Raw genomic sequence first — 21,210 nt, forward strand, 5'->3', positions numbered from 1 at the left:
TTTAATATGCTTTTTTTTCTTTCCTTCTTTTTTGATTTTGTTGTTTTTGTTGTTTTTTTTCCAAAAAAAATTGTTTAAAAATTCTTGGGGGGGGGGGGGGGGGGGCACGTGCTACTGTGTGTATGCGTATGTGTGTATATATGAGTAGGCGTGCGCCTTTCTATTCTCTCCATGACAGGACTCGGTTGTTTAACTGGCTCAAAATGTATACATCTTGATACATGTTCAATATTTTCCGTAAACTTGCCTCGCTAATAAAGAGTGCACACGACCTTCAAATGCTTTTTTTAAATTTAAATTTTGGTCTCCTTTTTTTTTCTTCTTTTCTTATCATGAGAACCATTGCGCGATATTCTATTTCTTAGTTCAACAAAACCCCTGCGGTGAATTTATTAAAACAGGCAAATCTGCTTCGGCTTGAGATAACATTACCGCGTCATAATCCCTCAAGCAGTCTACAGGCGTTGAAAAGAAGGAATGTTAAAATGTTCTTGACCCAGATCGATGACAGTGCCAACAAAGCAATTAAGACACAAATCCTAAAAAATAGAGACATTTTGAAACACTTACTTACAAGCTAACATAATACAGATATATAGCAATATTCGGCGACTAGTTGGAAACCCCAGGTTGTACATTGGAGGGTCTTATCTGCGCGGAAACTGATAGACTTACAGCATATAATTTTGTAAAAATGGCGTTGAAATCGTTTACAGCATGGTGGCTGTATATTTTTATGATAGCGCGGTTCTTGATGACCGTTCAAGCACAGCCAAAAGGTAAGACCTCACTAGGCTTTTGGTTACATCTGCTGAGTGAAGTGTTTTTTTGCGTGTTTGATTCTGAATGATGAACTACTGACACTGAATTAATAATAACTGAAAATGTAATTGAAATGCGTCCAAATCGATTATTAGACTGAAATTGATTAGCTTTTTTAAGTTCTCGAGAGTTAACTTGTTGTGATGAAATATACCAGCAGCATATATTTCAAGTGACTTGAAGATTTAATTTTACAAAACGTGTAACATCCTTCGTATTTGTTTTTTCATCGAGCAATTAGGCGACGTGCTCGTAGGGTCAGTGTACAGACAACCCTTCATTCGAGTTTCTATACTACTAGCTGTGGTTGTAACTTTTAATGAATATTTATATAGTTAATGTGGTTAATGTGAGGAGGTCTAGAATCGTCGTTTTGTATCAATGCGCCGAGGCGACCTCATTGCTAGTAGTTTAGTACTATAGGTTACGTTCCGTCTTGTGACGATAGATGATTACTCGTTCTTTTATGGGTAATAAAGATGATCGATCGTGCCATCCTATTTCAATTCACCTTTTGTTGTATATAACAAAGTACCAGGCATTCGGGGTGCCTCAGGTTAATTAAATGACGTCATTACTGTAACAAAGCTCTATTTGCTAACTGGACCACCACTGGACATCGTATCGTCGAAATTGTCCATTGTCAAGACTTGAATAAATATATTTTTCTTCTTGAAATTACTTTTCCGAAAAATTATTTCTTAAGGGAAGAATGGTACTTCCCTTTAATTTTCATACATTTGTTAGTGGCATATATATATAAATAGGGTCGAGCCACCAACATTGCTATCAGCGACTTTGATGTGCAATCGATATCTTGTTATGGAATCATCACTTATTCACTCTTTCCCTTCGTAAAAAAATACCAGGTTTCGCCTCCGAGGAAACCACAGGCCTCCGATTGACTGAGCAAGCTGAAAAAGTGGATGAGGCTGAGCATGCGCACCGTCTGAAGAGACAACTGATCCAAAAGGTTTTGTTGTACAACATAATCTACGTCGTTGACTCGTCCTCGTCAATGAAGGATGTAGACTTCCGGCATGCAATCGAGGCAATAAGACTGTTAACTGCTAAGGCGAGACCGAATACAAGATATGCAGCGGTGATTTTCGCTACACACGCGCAAGTCATATCGACGTTTACAACACCAGCTGAAATAGTGAGGAAGCTGAGAGCCGTGAAGAGACTGAGAGGAGGAACGAATAGCTATGCAGCTTTGAAGGCATGTAGTGAACTTCTGAGAAATTCTAGGTGAGAGGCTATATTCTTCGTTTGCACATTATGTCATAGATGCCATGTGGGAGGAATATGATCAATAGATTATTTTGAAGAATTTATCTCTTGGGAGTCTCTATATGCTCTTTACAATAACATATTAATTTCTTTTGTTATATGTATTTTTCACGGCGGCCACGACTTTGGTTCCTTATGATTGCAAACCAATAATTGATTTACGCATCCGTTCCATCCATGCCCATCCCTAACACCGCCGGTCCTTCTGTCCATTAGTATTTTTGTTAAGATATTTATTAGTATTTTCTTTAAATTGTTTTTAACAGTTCTGGTCTCAATCCCAAGGCACTCAATAGAATCGTCATGATCACAGACGGTCTCTTTAACATGAATAAGTTGGACTCAATCAAACAAGCTTTTCAGCTCAAACTGAACGACACAGATATTTTTGTGATCGCTGTAGGCCGATACCTCTACGGTGCTCCGGCGATATCCTCCCTAGCAAGCACACAGGAATCCCACGTGTTCAGGGTGAAATCGATGAAGGGGTTGGTTGACGTCATCAAATGGAATCCCTACACAAACCCATGGGGATAAAGCACCTCTAGAGCCGTGATGATAGATTACTTAAGGAATAGACCCTGCTCGAGTTCCAAATTACCGCTGTGTTTCTCGATTACAGACTCATTTGCTCAGGCTTAGCCTCGAATCAGTGTCTAATTACTCGCAAATACCAACGCTAAAGTAAAGAATGTGAAACTTCAACAATACAAACATTTTGAAACTTGACGGACCTTGACTGGAAACGACGTGAATATTCTTCACAAAATCGAGGCTAAGCCTGAGCAAATGAGTCTGTAATCAAGAAAAACAGCGGTGATTTGGAACTCGAAAAGGGTCTATTCCCGGAAATCGGTACTAGAGCACTAGTAGTTTGGGGTTTATATAGGCGTGGGTGTTTAAAGGCAAGTTATATGTTTAGAGAAAATTCTTTTCGTATTCAAGCAGTGTGCGCCAAAACCTATTTTCTTGAAGAAAGGCTGTTGTACAAGGCTAAAATCTTATTATTCAGAAAGTTTAACTTGTTTGGAAGTGGAGATGACCGATGAAAGTGGAATCAAAGTGTTAACCCAAGTAGACTAAAGGCAAAAATTTTATTTGAAAATGCCTGAGGTTTAGGCCTTCATTTGCTTATTTCCCATATATTTTCTATAAGCAAATGAAGCAACATTCTAACACAAATGTAACAAAACATCTTTGTACAATTGATGGGTTGCAAGCATTCCCAAGAGAGTTAAAAGACAAAAACATGGCGGCCATTGTGGTGCCGTTAACAAAGGATGCTAATGAGAAAACTTTTGTTAATTGGTACCAACATGGCCGCGATGACGTAATGTGCAAACGAAGAATTGAAAATACCACTTCAAATAGGCATTTTATCATAGTACATCAGTTTTTAACTGTTTAAGAAATATTTTGATCAATATTTACTAACGTTTTTGTTTTTGTGGCACAAAAACAATAACGTTAGTAAATATTGATTGCAATCTATTGAACAACCGTCATTTCCGTCACTTAGTCTGGGATAGGGTGTGTAATTCTTTGTTTTAGTCTGTGGTAGGGTATGTAAAATCAAAATTTTAGGTCTGGGATAGGGTCAGGGTTTTGAGGTCCTGGCGGCACACCCCAACCCAAGTTGGGGTGGTAGTACCCCCCGGGACTGAATTCACTAATTGTTTAGTTACAAATTTTGTAAACTAAAAATAAGGACTTTATCAGTTCTGCTTTGGAAAAGATAGCAAAAGTATACATTTTAACGGCAGAAAGCATAGCCTCAGTTTGCCAAACAAAAACGACCAAATTGTTAACCCTATCCCAGACAAAATGTCAAAAAATGATACCCTACCCCAGACCCAAAAGCCGAAAAACCATACTCTATAGGGCGGCACATTTCCGTATAGCAAATATAGGGGAGTACCCTCCCCCCCCCAGTTCAGTTTTGGAATATCAAGACCTCGGCCATTTTATGCACCTCGGCCTACATCCTTGACAGGGCAAGGTAAGGCCTTCGTCTTCATACTTAAGATTCTTATTTATTCAAAATATTTTCTCGTTGCTGATTGGCCAACAGCCACTCATGGTTTATTTTTCATAGCAACTGACCAAATTCGATATTTTTTTACTTTTTTGACGATATGATACCATACCCTCAAAAAAGTAAAAAAAAAAAATATTGGACAATTAATGTTATCATATATAGATGGTACTGCGCACCACACAATTGCAATATGGCTTTCCAACAGGAAATATTTCAAGTTTGACACCAAAAAATCTTCCAATTTATGGCAGTGAAATGCTCTTGGACCAATATCTGAAGGAAAAAAACTGAAAATAACCAAGAACTTGCTGTTTTACTGAAATTTTTTTTTTCACTAGATGAGAAATTTACTAAATTATATTTTTACTTTGAAAATATTTTGAATAAATAACAAAATAATTAAATATTGAATTTGATTTTGAACCATGGCCAAAGAGTGTTATCTGAGATAACACTCTCCTGCATAATTTAATTGTTCATATCATATTCAGCCTCATCAATAATTGCTAAATATCATGTTCAGCCTTATCCAATTATTTTTTATTACCGAGGGGGAAGGGATGGAGGGGGTGACTGTCACATGGTACCTTATACCAATACGTACTACAGAAAATCTATCTAATGTGGGGTAATGGTGGGAGAAAAAATCAAGAAGAGTCTCAAGTTGATGGGAATTAAATTTCAGAGCTTCAAGTAAAGTTTATCTGAATAAATATCTTTTTGTTATGAACAAACTAATTTTATTTGTGCAAAGGAGGGAGGGGGTGAATAGTTTACCCCTCATCACCCCTGTTTATATATACAGTACTGCTTTTAAGAATTTCCATCAAATATTAATGCAACGATTAAAAACAAAAACATATTCTAAGAGCCTATTTTATTACAAAATGATATTAATATTCATTATAATTGGCATATATCTATAATAACACAGTTACTATATTCCTAAAGTTCTTCATGTTTAGGGCCAGTGAACTCCTCAAAAGATATAACCCCATCTTTATTCTTGTCCTCCTCTTGGAAAATCTCGGATACAATTGTATCATGGCTGGCAGGGTCATCATTTGGCATGCTATTCTGCTCTTTTAGGTAGGTTTTGATTTCCTCTTGGGTTAACTGTCTGTTTTTGTCCTTGTCAATCATGCCAAACACATCTGGTTGAGCCTGAGGGGAGTCTTGAATTTCGACCAGTTCGACGTCCATGTACAGTGTTGCACCTGGTGGTATAGCAGCACCAGCTCCATTGTCACCATAAGCTAAAAAAAGGTAGAAAGGATTACTATTATAAAAATTATAGACTGATGCATTTTCATCTGGATACAAATTGATCTTATCAATAAAAATAGGATTAAAGGAAATTTTTCATGGAGGATGGCAATCCAATCCTTGTATTTAACCCACTTCCAAGATATACTTTTCTCACACAAAGGTATCAGTGCAAGACTACATGCTAATTAAATCAATCCCTTTCTCCTGTCGCTATATATGACCATTATCAGTATGTACATTATCTCTCATGAAATCTTTGTGCATGACAATAATTACAAGAGAAGCATAACTCGGAATTGGAAATCAATAAGATATAAAGAGCCAGGATTAAACTGAATCTATAATCAAAAATGAATTAAATCATAGAATAGAATTATAAATAAATAAAACAGTAAAGTAATAATGAAAAAAAAAAAAAAAAAAAAAGCCAGCATTAAATGAAACACTTGGTAAAATATGATTAAAAGCACATGCAGTAAAACTATGAAAAAAATCAAAATTGATACTGACAAATAGTACTATTTAGTGACTACTAAATCACTCAGCCAAAACATTCATTACACAAAGACACATACACAAAAGACAATTTTTGATCACAAAGGTCTCATGTATGTGCCTTTTGTTTAACAAACTATTCTGGTTGAGTGATAGTGACTATTAGTCACTAAATATTATTATTTGTTCGTATCAATTTTGATTTTATTTCATGGCTTTACTGCATGCGCTCTATAGTAATCAAATTAAATATATAAGTATAATTATAAGATAAATGCAGGGATTATAAAAAAAATAAGTAAAATGTAAAAATGTAAAGAAATATTCAGTTTAAGGCAAAAGAGTCGATTGCCTCTTCAAATATCATTTACCAACAAGTAAGTTAAACGCCAAATCAAACAATACAATTAAAATTTAATTAAGAATTTCACTAAACAAGGGCCATTGATACAATGACACGTGCGTGGAATGAAATGTTACCCTTTACTAGAGTACTCTAAGTATCGGGGCAATTTCTTAAACATGAATACTCTACTTGTATTATCAATTCTGATGATGGCTGAGTGTTCATGAAAGCACAAAGCGCGCAAACAAACCCAAAATAAATTCTAATTCATCATCTGGTTACGTTTGATGACTTTATACTAAAATTTGCGATTATCAAATAAAACAAAGTAACAGTTAACCATACTTTTAATAAAATTTTCAAAAGCCTACCTAGATGTGGAGGGATTATAAGCTTTCTTTTTTCTCCAACACACATATCCAGGAGTCCCTGCTCCCATCCTTGAATCACCATGCCTTTACCCAACGTAAAATCGAAGGTTTTACCGCGATCAAGACTTGAATCGAACTTCTTTCCATCCTTTAGTCTACCAGTGTAGTGCATCGCTAGGGTATCACCAACCTTGGTTTTGCGAGGGCATTTCTCTGGTTTTTCTACTACTTCAATTTTAAGCTGTGCTTGCTCAGCAGAGGAGATCTGAAGGACGGTGGCTAGGGATAGCGAGATTATACAAAGCAAAACATTCATGGTGATTGCCTTTCGTGAGAATAGAATTCCTGCCTGTCTAAAGTGTGTACGTGTAAAGCAGACTGACGTACATTCCTCTGATCAAAAATTCTTTGACTCCTTAGTAGCCAAGCTAAAGGCCTGGTCACAATTTGACTGAAAATTTCAATCGATCCCGTTACAAGCTCCCAAGGGGAAGCGCCATGGCTCTTTCTAGAAAATACACAATAAAAAATATAAAGATAATAAGCTTAATCTTATAGTTAAATTTTTATTTGAGTTTAAATTAAAAGCTAAGTAGACATTTCTGAGAAAAATCCTGAGAGATCGCATTTCAATACAACAACTTCATACTATTTACACAACGGACGTTTGGGTCATCAGGTCGTAGTTTTGTTGTCGTTGTTGTTGTTGTTATTGTTGTTGTTGTTGTTGTTGTTGTTATTGTTGTTGTTGTTGTTATTGTTGTTGTTGTTGTTATTATTGTTGTTGTTGTTGTTGTTATTGTTGTTGTTGTTGATGTTTTTTGTTTGTTGGTTTTTTGTTTTTTTTGTCTTCCTTTTTTGACTTTATTTGTCTTTTTTGTTTTTGTTTTTATTATTTCGTGTTTTTTTTGTTTTTTTTAAAATATAATTTCATCCATTTTCATTTGCTTTTTGTCTAAATTGGAAAAGTTTTATTCCCAATTTCGACCTCCCCCTCCCCCACAGGTCCCCAATGTTGATAATAATTTCCCGCGCAAAGTCCTGGAAATGAGTCTTTGAATCTAGCTTCAAAATGGCGGACGAAGTGTTCCGAAACTAAGAAATGTTTTTCTGTTGTTTTTCCCCCCTCTATTTCTTTACTAAATGCCTCAAATTTAGTAGCGTCTGAGGATTTTTAAACTCAAAATGGTAAGTGCAAAGAAATTTCTCGAGAATTTGATGTTGGAATATTGGCATTTTTAGTTTCATGTCACTGTTTTGGCCCTGTTTATTAGATTCGTTTGAGTGCTCTAAACGATGATTCAAGCGATGAAAGTGAACCCGAGAGAACTCAAGAAAGCATCAAACAAGCTCAGGTACATTTGGAGTATCTTTTGCCTTTTATATCCTAGCTTATATTCCTAGGAAGGATATCCTTTGTACCATATTTCCTTAAAAGTACTTAATACATTACCTTTTTATGAGAGTTTAAGAGCTCGTCTTTGATTTCCCAGAGTTTAAAATAATACTCACATCCTGTATCTTTAACATTATGGTGTAAATTTTCCGAGATCCAATCCTAAGATATTTTATTCCACCTGTGTATTGAGCCTTGGGGAATGGGGGTGGGGGGTGGGAGGGGAAGAGAAAGTGGGAAAAGGGAAGGTGGAGGGGTTGGGGGAGGAAGGAGGGGATATAGCTACATGTAGATGTGATTGGTTTTCTTGCAGGAGGCAGAGGCATTAGAGCTGTATAACAAAGCTCTGGGATACCAGCACTCTGAGGACTACATTAAAGCTGAAGAAACTTATAACTTACTCCTGTCATCAGATTTAGTCAAAGAGGTGGGTGTTCTTTGGATATGTGGGCATGTGGTTTTTGAGTGTTCAAGGAGGAATTCTTTGTGGGTGTGTGGGGGGTATACATATTATACAGTCAAAGGACAGAGTGCTCTGGGAGGGGGGGGAGGGGAGGGGGGAGGGGGGGAAAGAAGTAATAAACAAACTCAACAATTTGCTTAAGGTTCAGCCACATGCTGCTCTATTGAGATTAAAGTGTTAAACAAAATATAATGGAAACAATTTTTCTTGCCAACTTCAAACCAGCTGGAATGCATTGGCTGGAACCACTGCTTAGTGAAGACATAGTGTTATAGTAGTGCATGGAAACGTTATTTGTGTATGGTAAAAAAGTATGTACACTTTTTAAGGCTCCTGCACCAGAAGAAGACGAAGAGCTTAAGCATCCAGGTCAGGTGTTGAAATACTCTGCTTACAAAAACCTTGCAGTTTTGGCAGAAAACAAAGGAGAATATGAAAAAGCTACAGATGCCTACCTGGAGGTACACATGAATATCCCAATTTATTTCTAATTTATTTCTAATTTATTTCACTAACCATACTGTCTTAATGATTGAGTGGATATTATAGATTTCATAACCCCATATCTGTACTTTGTATAGTGAGTATAGTTTTGGATGGATGGTTCAAGCACCTCCTTGTTCAGAGGGTTGCTTGTTCAAGCCCTGCAGACTCCACATGTGAATTGAGTTTCTTTACTGCGACAGGACTTACCTGTACCTAAATATTATATAATTATTTTCTAGGCTGTGTTATTAGATGACTCAGATGTGACTGTCTGGTACCACATTGGAAAGGTTTTCATGAAGTCTTTTAATCTAAGTTTAGCAAGGCAGGCATTTGAAGAGGTACATTTATGAACAACTCATACTGTACAGTATTTGCATGGTCATATATTAATTCGCCCAGTCAATTGCTTTTCGTGTTTCAGTCAAACTGCATATGTGACATTATCTTAACTTATGCTTTGGCTGCCATGCAATAAATTTATGACTATACATTTGTTTCTCATAACGGTTATTTTATCTGTCTTCCTAGGGTCTCAGGTGTAACTCCAAACACTGGCCATGTTTGAATGAGTTGTGTACAGTTTTGTATGCCATAGGAGACTATGCAAGTAAGAAATTTTGCATGACTGGGTAATTGTGTATTTTATGACCATGTGTTCATAATTGACATACTCAAGAAAGCAGTGTTTGAAATATGAACCATTAGTTGTTTGAGGTTGGCACACACAGCATCCTTTACCTTCTACGTTTGGAACGCCAGTGCGTAAACGTGTTTTATCCGATTGCAAATCTTTTTTGCACATAAGACACATAAAGATTGGATTAATGTTTGATGCAGTTTTTAATGAGATCGGACGTCATAACACGTGATTATGATGAAATATTTGTTTTCGTTTAGAGAGCAATTTTAGCCTTGCAGAGCTTCAACACTAAAATGCTTCGTACCACATAATTATATACTAGATGCCTCCATTTGTAGGGATTTTTGAAAAAATCTATCTATCTAATTATGAGATATTTGAGATTATTTAAATATAGTGCGTAATCTACTTCAAAACTAAACAATGGATTTGATATGGCCGAAATTAATATTTCAGAGCTATATATATTCACAAAAGTCATTGCTCATGACTGACTTGTTGATCATTTGTCTCAAAACTCCAGGCCAGAAATCATCAGCGAATTTTAGAATAATGGAAGATCTAGTAAGATTGACTAGAAAACTGCAATGAAAAGTGCGCATCAAAAGTTTACCCCGTCTTATGCATTATACGTTTTCACAAAATCGCATAAGTCGATTACCTTCAAAATGTTCCTTTTAAAACTAGATACAGAGTAAAACTAAATGAGCAATGACTTTTGAGAATATATAGCTCTGAAATATTAATTTCGGCCGTATCAAATCCATTGTTTAGTTTTGAAGTAGATTATGCACTATATTTAAAGAATCTCAAATATCTCATAATTAGGTAGATAGATTTTTTCAAAAATCCCTACAAATGGAGGCATCTAGTACATAATTATGTGGTACGAAGCATTTTAGTGTTGAACGCTCTGCAAGGCTAAAATTGCTCTCTAAACGAAAACAAATATTTCATCATAATCACGTGTTATGATGTCCGATCTCATTAAAAACTGCATCAAACATTAATCCAATCGTTATATAACTTATGTGCAAAAAAGATTTGCAATCGGATAAAACACGTTTATGCACCAGCGTTCCAAACGTAGAAGGTAACGTCAAGCGTGAGGGGGTCCAGCCACCTTAAATTGAAAAATTCCAATGAGAGCACAATACAGTATGTCAAGAATACAAGTCATGTAAAACACTATGACATTCCTCAGACATGAAACACAATTACATGTGAATATTTTACACAACATTTTAAAACTAATTTAAAACCTAAAAGTTTTTTCCTGTTTGATATTTCTTTTTTTAGCTTGCCTGGTCATGATTGCCAATGCTTTGGAAAGGGACGAAAATTATCTTAAAGGTAATTTTTCATTAAGTGTAATATTTAATATATACAAGCAATATGTCATGTATAAAACGTGTATGTCTCTGTACTGTGATATGTATATATGGCAAACATTGGTGATGATTACATGTATGTCTGCTAGCAGTATTACTGTGATGCTGAGCATTATGTATTCTTGTTAGAGACAATTTTATATTTATTTGTTTAATAGCTTTTGTGGCCAATGGCCTGCAGGGAGAGAACAAAACATTAAAAATTAAATGCATCTTTGATCAAAAACATTATGGTATTATTGATATTGTTTCAGGTCTTGCCTTAAGGGACAAAATATTCAAAGAAGAAGCGTATTTAAAAAGAGACTACAAGCACTTAAGGTACAGCACTTAACATTTACACACACGGGTGAATTACTAATAATTGTTAACAGTGTGGCACACTGTTAGACGTGTAATTCATGCTACTCTATGTGGTTGGTTCAGTTGGTTGAATACAGTACTTGCCAGGGCTACAAAAAACCTGCAGCCTGATCCTTCATAGCTTGACATGATGGCCAGTCATTTTGCAAGACCTTTCATTTAATCATTAATTTTTCTATTGAGCATTGGCTGTTGTTTTTCAGAGCTCTCTTTGTATCATTTATTGGTGAAGAAGATGCAGTGGAAGCTTCAAAGGTACATGTATTAAACCTCTGACAGTACTGTATGTTAGTGTAAACCTATGAGTTGGGTTTCCAGTGATATTTAATTTATAAAAGAAAAAGGAAATCCATTTGACCCCTAACTGTTGTCTTTTAATATAAAAGTATGCATTTGTTGTCTTTTAATATAAAAGTATGCATTTTTTGTAGTATGTACAGGAAGCTCTAAAACTAAGAGAAGAAAGACTTAAGTTAATAGAAGCAGATAAGGCAGATCCCCTGCCCATTGATCCTGTCAAACCCTTGACATCTTACACGTGAGTAATTTTGAGAAATCAATCTAAATTATGTGGAAATTTTAATTTCTAATTTGGAAATAATTAATATTAATAATCAAAAATTGCTGCTATGCATATTCAGAGTCATTGATTTAATATTAAAAATAACATATTTTTGATAGTTATTTGATGAATCTAGGTGCTGAAATGTTTAAGAGGCGTTTGGCTCCCATGATTTGACTCTGACTATTACTTTCAGTTAACTAATATCTTAAAAATTTTGTTTTCCAAAGACGTATTATAAATATATACAGGGCTGTCAACCCTCAAGATATTCAAATATGGAGAATTGATAGGGAAGGGACATGACGTCACAGCGGATGACGTATATAATATGATCTACTGCTTTATAACATTTGATGTGATTGGTTTATTTCTGACCAATCAGATTATCGCTTATTATTACAATGACCTGCTTGCAAGAACAGTTTATGAGGAATGTTTTGATTTTGTTAGCAATGTAAAATAACACAAACAACATAAAATAATTGGAATTTTATGGTTGTGAAAGTCGAGTCTCACAAGAAATGGTCAGCTTCGGCGATTATCCAGGAGATTTGAGACTCTAATCTTGAGACCGGGAGATACGGTCCAAAATCCGGAGACTCCCGGTTTATCCGGGAGAGTTGACAGCCCTGATAATATGTTATTTTCAAGATTAAACGAATGACTCTGAATATATGTATTGAAGCTATTTTTGATTATTATTTTTTTTCCAAATTAGAATAATAAGTATTACTACCCTTTTTTCGCTGTGGAGAGACAAATCTTGCTTTCATGTTGCTTTCATGTTGCTATTTTAGTTGGGCTTCACTAGGAGAATGTTTTGTGGTATTGTATGACCACTTGACCTCGCCAGATAATCCACAGTCACTGGGACGAACTGTTAACCTAGAGGACTATTACAAGGCCATAGTCACACCAGGTCAGTAACCCCAATCGGCTGACAGTTGAGTACAGTTATTAACACGTATCATCAAATCACTAACTAAGGGTTACCTTATCTTACCACAAATTGTAAATTTCTCTCCTGCTGATTGGCTATTTTTTATGATCAATAAAAAGGACAGACAAATTAATAAGCTGAATTCAACAAGCATGAGCTCTTTCTGTTGGCGTAGTCAATCAAACAAATCCGAACAAAATACCAATCGAACTCAACTGAACACCAATTGTTCAATTGATTTTGATTGAGTTCATTGATTTAAGTGATGATGATTATGACTTTGATACTCTAGTACTTTACATATGGATGTGTTCAAGGTGTTTTGCTATGAGTTATGAGCAAAAGTACTGTATATTATTTAATTTAAGAAGCCAATTCTAAGCAGTCTGACAAGAACAAAAAAAATCAGCACAAAAACTTTTGTTTTCCTTTTTTCTTTGAAATTTTCCTAGACATATCCATGCCCCACAAAGCATCTCTTGCCAAGGCTGCTGCTACTGCTGACAACCTTGCTGGATCTAGTTTCTCAACTGAAGGATTTGGTGTTTATAAGAGTACAGGCTCATCAGGTAAGATAAGGCGAGGTGAGGGGAGGGGAGGGGAGGTAGGAGTGAGGTGAGGTGAGGTGCTTCTTAATGAGGTGAGGTGATTCTTAATGCGTCCTGGAGCAAACTGTTGACTAAAGACCATCAAATGGTTGATACATGTAAATGGGTGACAAATGGCTAACAGTTGATCACCAGGGCATTTGCAGGCTGTTCTTACATTAATGTACCTTGTGATGTTAAAGCTAAGAAATAAGATAAACTGTATATCCCTCAGATAATGATGAGAAAATCAAGAAAGCTACCAAAAGAAAGAAGCAACCAACTAATGGGCTAGAAAATGATTTTCCTCCAAAAAGGCGTTCAGCTAGGGTAAGCTGGTCAAATTTGCAATTTAATGTCACATATATTTATTATGTATTATAACTTAATGAAAAAATATATTTTATGTATTTTTCAAAAAAAGTACTCATTGCTTTGGGAGTACAGGCACTTTCACAGCAATTAAGACTTAAAATTTTGAACTGAAAGATGTGGTTGTTTTAGCTGTAATGTCCGTAACGACACTTTAAATCAAGTGATTTTTGCACTAGTTTTTAGCTAGTTATCTCTTCTTTAAATCAATAAATCAACTGTCCAGGAATTTGCATTCCAAACTTTTCCCGATCACTTATGAAACGCAAAGGGGTTTCCCAAGGTACAATAGCGTATTAAAACAAATGCATTCACTGCTTGTGGTACTGATATTTCTCTTTGAATTCATTAATTTATCCATGGAGTATATAATAAGCCTGAAGCGAGATGACGTTTTACCCCCGACTCTATACCATAATAGTTTTTAAAATTATTTCATATTAAAATTTTTGATTCCTTAGAGAATACAGGAACAATAGTCATAATTAAAGAACAAAAAGCAGTGTGAAAAGAATTATGGTCTAGAGACGGGGGTAAAACATCATCTCGCTTCAGGCTTATTGACAGTATATTTTTTTCTTAATGGACTGTAAGCCCTTCATATTTGAGCAGAACAAAAAAGTCAGTCAGCCTTAAAGTACTGTGTACATTGTTATGTCATTATGCTTACAATAATGAAACCAATGACATATAAGTTGTGAATGCTGTTTTTTTTTTTCTCATTTGAAGGTACGTACCAGCAAAAAGAAAGAAGAAGACATCAACTACAAGGACTTGATTCAACCATTTATGCCTTTCCCTCTAAGGTGGGTATACTGTAACTCCATTCACTTTACCTTACCAACCACTAGCTTTATTAACTGACAGTAATGTTATGACTCTAAGTTATGCAGCATTTTACTAGACACTTACCAACCACCTACCAACCACTCAGCAACACCTTACCAGTCACTTACCAACTGGTCATTAGATTTATTAACTGACAAAATAATGTTACTTCTGTAAGTTATATATTAACTGACATTTTACCAGGCACTCTAATTACCAACTACTTACCAAACAATTAGCAATTGGTAGGCTCTTAAATGGTAGTGGACATTGTGTAGGAGGGTATACAAAGTCCAAGCTCTGCCCAGGATTGATAGAAGGGAGCCTAGATTCTAAAAGAGCCTAGATTACAGACACTTTATTCTATAACTAGTTTTGTTTACTTTTCATTTTTCCTCCTAATGCTTTGAATAGGTCAATCATCCTTGCTGAAGATGAAAGCAGTCAAGACAGCCTTAATGACAGTCAATCTAATTTTCAAAAGTATGTTTCTTTAGGTTTTAAATTTAGTCCTGTGTTCTTTCTCTTTGGTTCTCATACAGTAGTTTGTCTGGAATGCATATAACACGCATCGATATTCCTTTATTGTTTCTTTCAATTTCATTTTATCTCTCCCACTCCTTTTTAAAACATACATATTTGATACTATTATAATCTTTATTTATCTATATAAAATTCATTTTTTTAATCATTCAGAGGTAGCCAGCCAGTGATGTCTCAGGATGGAAAAGCCCCAGACAAATCAACTTTTGGTATGAAAGTACATTTTGTTCTTTATTGTTTTGAAACCTGCCATTGATTTATATCCTTCACCATTGGCATATAAAACACTGGTAGCTTAGCCAATCAGAACCAAGGATCTGCATTAATGCACAAGTTTTTTTATAATTATTGATAATATGATCATTTATTTATCTTTTTGATTATTTCATTTCATTAATCAACTCATTCACTCATCTGTCCATCTATCCTTCTGACCTTCCGTCCGTCCACCCCCCCCCCCCCCCCACCTCCCCTCCTCCCTCCCTCCCTCCCTCTCTCCTTCCCTCCCTCCCTCTCTCCTTCCCTCCCTCCATTCATTGATTCATTCATTTATTTGAGTCATTGATTGATTGATTAATTAATTATTATTGATTGATAACTGTTTAAGGTCAATCAAGTGAATATGGTAATGTAATATCAGGAGAGGCAGAGACTTTAGATGTTTTAACATTTGTGAAGGACTACATGACTAATGGGTAATGACAGAGTCTGAAATATTTTGTTCAATGCCCCTGTTCCCTTCTATCCTCATACAAATTGGGAACTCATACAGCTCTTATGGTTTTAATCCTTAGACATGCTTTTTTGTATTTTGCTTTCAAGATAAATTTTCTTTATCATTAAATAATTCCAATCCAAATTAACCTGGGCTGGCTTAGAAGACTAAGAAATCAGTCCCTATTCTTCTCTTTTTATGGCAGTTGAAATAAAAACAACATTTTTTGCCCCTGTTTATATTCTCCTTATGGCAGTTGAAATAAAAACATTTTTTGCCCCTGTTTATATTCTCCTTAATATGTTTTAGTGGTATTATTGATTTGATGATCAAGTTTGGTGTTCGTTTAGCTGCTCAACGAAACAAGAAGTGGTAAGTGCAACCTTATCCTGTGGTTTCTTCTCTCCCTCCCTATCTTCCTTGCTCAAATATGCTTTCAATAGGTTTCCATCAGTTCCACTCACCTTCCTTCTATCTCTCCCTACCTCTCTCCTTCACACACGCATGCCCCCACCTCTATCAGTCCCACTCATCATTATTCTATTCCCCTCTCCTGCCCTTCCTCACACACACATGCTTCCCACTTCTATCAGTCCCACTCATCCTCCTTTTCTTGCTTTCTCCCATCTGGCTCCCCACTTATCCATCCCTCACCCAACCACCCATTGGCGCATGTACTTTTTATTTCAGATGTATATTAAAAAAATCTGACTCTTATTATTTTTGATTTTGCAGGCCCTCAGCTTTAGCAGATGTCTTTCTTAAAGTGTACTCAAGGCTTCGTAAGCATGTCATCCTGCCTTCAGAATTCGTGTAAGAACAAAATAATGCTTGTAAATACATTGCATAATTTATGAGATAAAAAAATATATTTATCTTGCATTATTTATTATCAGACGAGATCAAGATGAGACCTACACAGCAGAATTGGCGAAGGTATTTTTTACTGGCCTTTTTAATAATTGCTTTTTCTTTTTCTTTCTTCGCTGCCTGCTGCCCGCTTTCCCCTCCCCCACCCCCTCCGTTTATTTTTGCCTTTCTATGCTTTGTTTTGCTTTGCTTTCTTTCCTTCACTTTCTGTTTTATGGTTTTACAAAAATGTAATTTAATTCAGGAAAAACCCTCGTTAAAATGAAATATTTTTATTTTCAAATTTTTGATTCCGAATTATAGCTAATCTATTCACATTTCAGTCGTTTCTATGACAATAATTCTTATAATAATACAAATAATTCTGTCGGAAATGAAAAAAAAATCAGCTGCAATGTTTTTAAAAACTTTCAAAAACACAGACAGTTTGAAAGGAACGTTTCTTTTTGGAATAATTAAGGATAATGATGATTGCATCAACCAGCATCATCTTGTTGGTTCATTCCTTTCTGCATCACCCAATCAACAACTAATGGCAGACACTGACAGTTGTCACCATGTAACATAAAGGGATGGTTGAGCAGCTCGTCAGCAGATAATCGATCTGCAGGATGGTATTTCAATGCTCCGTTGTACAAGAAGTCCTTTAAATATTCGGAAGCCTTAGATGCAGCCTTTTTGTTCATGGTGTTGTAACCAGACTTAGCCATTCTGACAAAGCATTGCATGGAGTCAGCATCCTGCAATGGGGATATCCTTGGATCATCTCTATGGCAACAATACCAAGGCTCCAAATGTCGATCTGTGGCAAGAAAAGTTCAAGTGATGGGCGAATTAATTCTGGATTATTTTAGAAACTAAGGATTTCCTCCGGCCACTAACGACTACGCACGAAACCGTTCATATCAAAACATTGTGTGGATAATATAGTATGAACTACTTCTAGGTTAGAATAAGAATGCTTTAAAAAGAGAAGCGACAGAAAAAAATGAGCTCAACTGACAATGACATCATCACTACTTTTCCATCATCATTGACCACACCAGACGAGCATTTTTTTCCCTAGTAACTGATAGCAACATCACTAACTCCTTACCTCCTTCCCGTATGGGAAGCTGTTGGCCATTTCTGGTGAGGCAAATAGTTTGGTTCCCCTGAATCCTGGTGGTCTCTGTTCCGTTGCTTTGATCACTAGACCAAAGTCAACAATTTTCACCTGAAAACAGACCGTCAACATTAGCGTCATCCCACTGATATTCTTGCAGTATAATCTACCACTTTGCTATATTAATCTCTATCAGTGATGGTTACAAATGCAATAAGAATCGCAGTCAGGCATCTTGTTATAAAACATTGTCTTATTTTTTAATGAAAATATAGTTTATAAAACGATTATCAAACATGGACTAGCAGTCTCATAGGCCTTTCTTTAAGGTAACCAGCTCAAGAGCTTTTGTAAATTTGGTATATTTATATTTATGTTCGTTGATGGAGTTACGTTCAATCATGCCACGCTTCATGGAAAAAGGCGTGCGTCAAAACGTTAGCAATGAGGCTTACTTGTCTATCGATGCCAACCAATATATTATCACTCTTGATGTCACAGTGAATATATTCATGATTATGCAAGTACTTGAGGCCTTGCAGGCATTCCTTTAACATGGATGCAACCACCTTCTCTGTTAATCCCTTTGTTACAGAGGACAGCGTGAAAAGGCTAACCCCAGGTACATATGGTGTAACGATGTACAAAGATGTATCGGTAAGGTAGCTGTCTTTAAGAGTGATGATGTTTTTGTGGCTGCAGGTGCGAAGGGCCTCGAGCTCCATCACCAGGTTTTTCTTGTCTGAATCTTCGAGCGAGATGGTCTTGATGGCGTATTCTTCCCCCTGATCAAAACAAAGAAAGCCAACGTATTATAGTTCTGCTCTGGCAATTAAAAGTGGTACGTCATGATAATCTCCTAAGACCCGTACTTCTCTTTCTCACTCTATTACTATGAGGTCAGTACCTGTATTTGTTTGTGTCTTGCGAGGTAAACCTGTCCATACGATCCCTCTCCAATCTCTCTAATGATGTCATAATTTCTGTTTGGATGGTACCGCGTATCGCGCTGGAAGTGTTCCAGAACACTCATCCAGTTCCCTTGCATGTACATATGTTGTACACTTATTTGTGAACTGAGTTCAATATCAGAAAGGGTAACTTGGCTTTGTTCACTAATAAGAACAAGAAAAGTGAGAATATTAGTGAAAACAAAGTTCGAGTACATTTTACACTACACGTAGGAGGCTTGAAACTTGACTAGGAAGTTCTTGCAAACGATTATTTTATGGATTGGCAGCTAGTAGGGCTCTCTGACAAAATATTAACAGTTAATTTTCTTTGTAAATTAAGAAAATCGACGCTTGTCCATCTGTTGTGGAGATTGGCAATAGTTATTACGATGATGCCTTCAAGGACTACTAAAAAGGACTTCTAGAATACGATACCACTGGAAATAATATCTAGAAGGTACCTTTGAAGAACTTTTGCAGTCTAGTGTTTATTATCGTATATTTTTAAAGTGAAGAGGCCGAGTTTGCATTCCTTTGTTTACCTTAAGTTTCTTTCTTGTAATGGTAGAGATCTTGTAGCGAGAGGTATTGATTCCAGTGATTGTGATCTTCGGATTTTGGTCGGCTCGGTTTTTGAGTACACAGAGCGCAGTACACGTGGAGCGCCATCCTGCTTGATTTCTTTTGAATTTGTTGTTGTTTTTGGTTTCTGGTTTGTAGGTTTTCTTGAGCACGGTTTGCCGTCGCAAGGTACCCGTGCCTTGGTTTGAGGCCTTTCCTCTGCCTGAGAATTATTGGGCTTCACCTTTCTTAAACAGAAGATCTCTGTAACCATGAAATATAAGCACAGTCAGTTTTTCTGCACAAGTTTATAACAAAATGGAATCATAGTAGCAATAATATTGATTGAAGTCTTACTCTTTCGCCTCCAATAACCTCGAATGTTATTGTTGAATTTAAATAACTCCTTTTGAAGTTGATCCATAGTAATCTGAAATGAGAAAACCAATTTGTAGCAGTTATTTTCACAACTACTGCATCTATCAGCTACATTTTTTCTTTTGTCATGTAATTTGATTATTTTAAAATTTGATTCCGTATAAAAAGGGCATTTTAAAATCTAAAGAAAATAGACACTTTATAATTAATATTAATTTAATATCAATATATTCTATAGTGAGATTCAATATAAAAATGGCAATGTGACATGAAGGTAAAATTACTTATTGCGTGCAAACCAAATCAATGACATTTTTGGTGGTAAACTACGCCTTTCAAATCTAAGTGAATCAGACACTTACCGGTTCTGTTTCTTGAACTTTTGGTTTACTGTACGCGCACCCCATCTTTTAGGACTGAAATTCGTAACTCAACTTTTGTTAATAAGACTATTTCCTACGTTTTTATCGCAGCGCAGAATAACAGTGTTTCTCGAATGAAGAAAACTTTGCAAATGAGGAATCGCCGAAGATCCGTGATGTCATAGTCCACAGAATCTACGTGTTTGCGCGCGCGGAACTTGAGCGGTTCCCAGGTCCTTTCGACATGCAATAGAATCATGGATATTCAATATATACGAAATATTGAGCATTATTTAAAAAAAAGAGTTTTGATTATTCGCTGCGCCTATCTTTTTTTAATTAAAATTCAGGGGACTTTTGAAGGTGTGTGTGTTTTTTAATAAATAACAATTTAAGGTGACTGCCTACTTTTGGAAATTGATTTAAACTTTTTTAAAAACTTCGATTTTCCGAATTGAAATTTAATGCTGATTCCAAATCTGGAAAGAAAAATAGGGTGTCCCCAGCTCGTTTTCGAGATAATCAGCATTTAATGGAAGCCTACGCACGAGCTTTTGGAGTAAAAATTGATAAAGATAATAGTTATTTGCAGACTATATGATTGCACGAATGAAGGCTAGTCAATCATTCTACTATAATACATGGATATTTTCGACAAAAAGACAGAGATACATTGATTTGTCATATTTTGTTGTTTCGGTTCTCTTTAAAAATCTCATAAAGTCGAACAAAAATCCCTACAAACATCTATTTTTTCATGTGTTACTGATTTAAACTTTTCCTAAAATGTTGATATAAGCTAGATTTTTAGGAGTTTTTTCGAATGAGCTATTAAAAAATAGAGTCCCGTGCAAAATTTGAGGGTTTTGCCCTGTTGAAGCTCAAAACGCGTCTGGTTCTTCAATAAAATCTTGTAGATTTTTCAGCGGTTTTGAGGGCGCGCACATTGTGGGCTCAAATCGAACGTTCAAAAGTTTTAATCACACTTACTTGAGGATCTGTACATGTCGCTCGCGCTGGAGACCTCACCATATGTGGAGTCAATGAAGGTTGCG

At 35.9% G+C, this 21,210-nt stretch overlaps 3 protein-coding genes across 3 annotated transcripts in view; 2 read left to right on the plus strand and 1 right to left on the minus strand.

Moving 5' to 3' along the window:
• The first annotated feature begins 505 nt into the window (after window positions 1-505).
• On the plus strand, window positions 506-5,015 carry LOC116294250 (complement factor B). Its single transcript, XM_031701810.2, has 3 exons — window positions 506-779; window positions 1,692-2,073; window positions 2,382-5,015. Exons 1-3 carry the CDS (start codon window positions 695-697, stop codon window positions 2,650-2,652), a joined length of 738 nt encoding a protein of 245 aa, XP_031557670.1. The 5' UTR covers window positions 506-694; the 3' UTR covers window positions 2,653-5,015.
• LOC116294251 (uncharacterized) lies at window positions 5,016-7,041 on the minus strand. The gene is made up of 2 exons (XM_031701811.2): window positions 6,635-7,041; window positions 5,016-5,409 (listed from the first exon to the last, which is right to left on the minus strand). Exons 1-2 carry the CDS (start codon window positions 6,948-6,950, stop codon window positions 5,099-5,101), a joined length of 627 nt encoding a protein of 208 aa, XP_031557671.1. The 5' UTR covers window positions 6,951-7,041; the 3' UTR covers window positions 5,016-5,098.
• Window positions 7,042-7,694: 653 nt separating this feature from the next.
• The window catches only part of LOC116294242 (calcineurin-binding protein cabin-1), a 39,500-nt gene continuing 25,984 nt past the window's right edge, over window positions 7,695-21,210 (plus strand). The window contains exons 1-20 of the mRNA XM_089033346.1: window positions 7,695-7,822; window positions 7,909-7,989; window positions 8,344-8,457; window positions 8,823-8,954; window positions 9,219-9,320; window positions 9,511-9,589; window positions 10,922-10,975; window positions 11,268-11,334; window positions 11,580-11,631; window positions 11,808-11,914; window positions 12,739-12,860; window positions 13,334-13,450; window positions 13,704-13,798; window positions 14,570-14,646; window positions 15,083-15,151; window positions 15,365-15,420; window positions 15,819-15,906; window positions 16,236-16,298; window positions 16,662-16,739; window positions 16,823-16,862. Coding sequence (XP_088889472.1) covers window positions 7,820-7,822; window positions 7,909-7,989; window positions 8,344-8,457; window positions 8,823-8,954; window positions 9,219-9,320; window positions 9,511-9,589; window positions 10,922-10,975; window positions 11,268-11,334; window positions 11,580-11,631; window positions 11,808-11,914; window positions 12,739-12,860; window positions 13,334-13,450; window positions 13,704-13,798; window positions 14,570-14,646; window positions 15,083-15,151; window positions 15,365-15,420; window positions 15,819-15,906; window positions 16,236-16,298; window positions 16,662-16,739; window positions 16,823-16,862 — 1,596 coding nt within the window. The 5' untranslated portion in view covers window positions 7,695-7,819. The remainder of the gene's footprint in view (window positions 7,823-7,908; window positions 7,990-8,343; window positions 8,458-8,822; window positions 8,955-9,218; window positions 9,321-9,510; window positions 9,590-10,921; window positions 10,976-11,267; window positions 11,335-11,579; window positions 11,632-11,807; window positions 11,915-12,738; window positions 12,861-13,333; window positions 13,451-13,703; window positions 13,799-14,569; window positions 14,647-15,082; window positions 15,152-15,364; window positions 15,421-15,818; window positions 15,907-16,235; window positions 16,299-16,661; window positions 16,740-16,822; window positions 16,863-21,210) is intronic.

The sequence above is a fragment of the Actinia tenebrosa genome, unplaced genomic scaffold (assembly GCF_029948245.1).
Source record: "Actinia tenebrosa isolate PJP-AT-01 unplaced genomic scaffold, QUT_ActTen_1.0 PGA_scaffold1__47_contigs__length_23844297, whole genome shotgun sequence".
NCBI lineage: Eukaryota > Metazoa > Cnidaria > Anthozoa > Actiniaria > Actiniidae > Actinia > Actinia tenebrosa.